The sequence below is a fragment of the Falco naumanni genome, chromosome 1 (assembly GCF_017639655.2).
Source record: "Falco naumanni isolate bFalNau1 chromosome 1, bFalNau1.pat, whole genome shotgun sequence".
NCBI lineage: Eukaryota > Metazoa > Chordata > Aves > Falconiformes > Falconidae > Falco > Falco naumanni.
The window spans coordinates 116,955,446-116,957,275 of record NC_054054.1 but is presented as its reverse complement, the minus strand read 5'-3'; the positions used below and the strand labels follow the sequence as shown (position 1 = coordinate 116,957,275).

The window sequence follows — 1,830 nt, the reverse complement described above, 5'->3', positions numbered from 1 at the left end:
TGGGTGCCATGGTCACAGCCCCCCAGCAGCTGGGATGGAGGGGAGGGACCAGCGTGGCCCTCTCCCCCCCCCCCCCCCCCCCACATGCTGTCCCAGGGTGCAGGAGGAGCAACCACACTCTCTGCTAAGACACTGGAGGAACCCACTAGCAGGGTCTGACCCACCATATTTTAACTAAAAGAGGCAGAAAACTCCAGCAGTGACACTGCGAGCACCTGGAGAGCAGTAGAAAGGTCTGAAAGTCCATTTGGTCCCATGTCAGATGAGAGAGCTTCACCTGAAGCTGCTTCTGGGCTTTCTCCAGGGGTCTTTCAAGAGAGGTTCCAGCCCTAGCTCTGTCCCAGCATCAGTGACACCTCTCTAGTATCTGAGCTGATCCCATCCCTTCTACGAGTCCCTCTTCACCAGCAGTAGCCAAGGGAGCACAGCCGCCAGCATGGCCACAGTCAAGATGAGGAGGACGGCGAGGGCAATGGGTGACTGGCAGCACTTCACCCCCAGGGCTGAGCTGGATGACACCGAGCTCTGTGTGTCCACTCTGCTTCTCCCCCCCAGAGAGCCACAGTCCGTGTCCACCAGTGGCATCCCGTGGTCGCTGATGACAAAGATGTGGGCTTCCCGCGCCAGCTCTCCTGGGTCTCCCTGTGAGTCCATGGGGCTGTTCCCTGTGCTGCAGCGCTGATCAAAGCTCTGTACCGGCATCACAAAATGGCTGGGCACCACCAAGGTGTTGCTGGCTTCTGCTTTGGTCAGATGGGACAAGGAGGAAGGTGACAGAGGCATCTCCAGTGTCCGGGGATTGGTGCCTGCCTTGGGTGGCCATAGAGCCGCCTTCTTGCTGAGGAAAGTCACGTAGCGGCAGACGGGGCAGATGATGCTGCTCTGGACCTGGCCGTCGAGCTTGGTGGAGAGCAGGCACTTCACCAGGCAGTCGTGGCAGAAGGTGTGCCCGCAGCTGAGCTTGCGGTGCATGGCCTCCAGCGGGTGAAACTTCTCATAGCACACTGGGCACTCAGCCGGGGGACCCTCCTTGCTGGACGAGGTCTCAGACATCCCTGCTCTGTAGCCACGGGCGCTCCCCAGCTGCGAGGAAGAGATGAGATGGGTTAATAAGGGTCTCGGATGCAATGGCTAACATGATCCATCTCTTCATCTCTCCTCCTCCTCCCTGCTCTCTTGTCTTTGCCCTCTTGCCCTAACAGATGCAGTGGATGGCTACTAGGCATGGTCTCAACAAGGCAGGACATTTTCAGGAGCATTAAGCTTCTCAGTGTGGCCCTTGGGGCAAGAGAGAGATGATGGGAGGACCGAAGCTCCAGAGCCACCAGGGGCAATAAGCTCTGGCTGCAAAATCACATGGGAAAAGGTATGACCCCCTGGGTGGAGCTGTGTCTGCCTGCTCCGTGCCTCATACAGGTGAAGCAAGTTCAGCTTGTGTCACGAGTGCCTCTTGTCACTACTGCCAGCTCCCGGTAGACAGGGGTGGGTGGGAAGCCCCATCCCACAAAGAAACCTGCTGCAGAAAGGGAGATGCTCCCATCCCAGGGGACACAGAGGGGCCAAGAGGAGCAGGGGGAGGCCAGGTCAGCAGGGCAGTTGGGAGCACAGGACACCACGGAGATGGAGAGGGAGCATGCCATCACCTGGGCAGGCAGCAAGGACCCACGCCAGGCTCCAGCCAGGCTGCTGGAGGATGTCCCAGGCTGGTGGTCAGGCCACTGCCATCGCTGGGCAATGCTCCCCGCTCACACTGGAGCACAGTGCAGCCTCAGAGACCAGCGTCTCCTGTTAGTCAGAGGGAGCAGGGCAGAGCCCAGCCAGCTCAGCCAG

General features: G+C 59.6%; 1 protein-coding gene across 1 annotated transcript; it reads right to left on the bottom strand.

Moving 5' to 3' along the window:
* Positions 1 to 387: 387 nt before the first annotated feature.
* RNF222 (ring finger protein 222) lies at positions 388 to 1,053 on the bottom strand. Its single transcript, XM_040604743.1, has one exon. It carries the CDS (start codon positions 1,051 to 1,053, stop codon positions 388 to 390), a length of 666 nt encoding a protein of 221 aa, XP_040460677.1.
* Between the last annotated feature and the right edge of the window lie 777 nt (positions 1,054 to 1,830).

What these genes read in the sequence shown, in the direction of transcription:
- RNF222 (XM_040604743.1), bottom strand. Translation starts at nt 1,053, where the DNA reads ATGTCTGAGACCTCGTCCAGCAAGGAGGGTCCCCCGGCTGAGTGCCCA.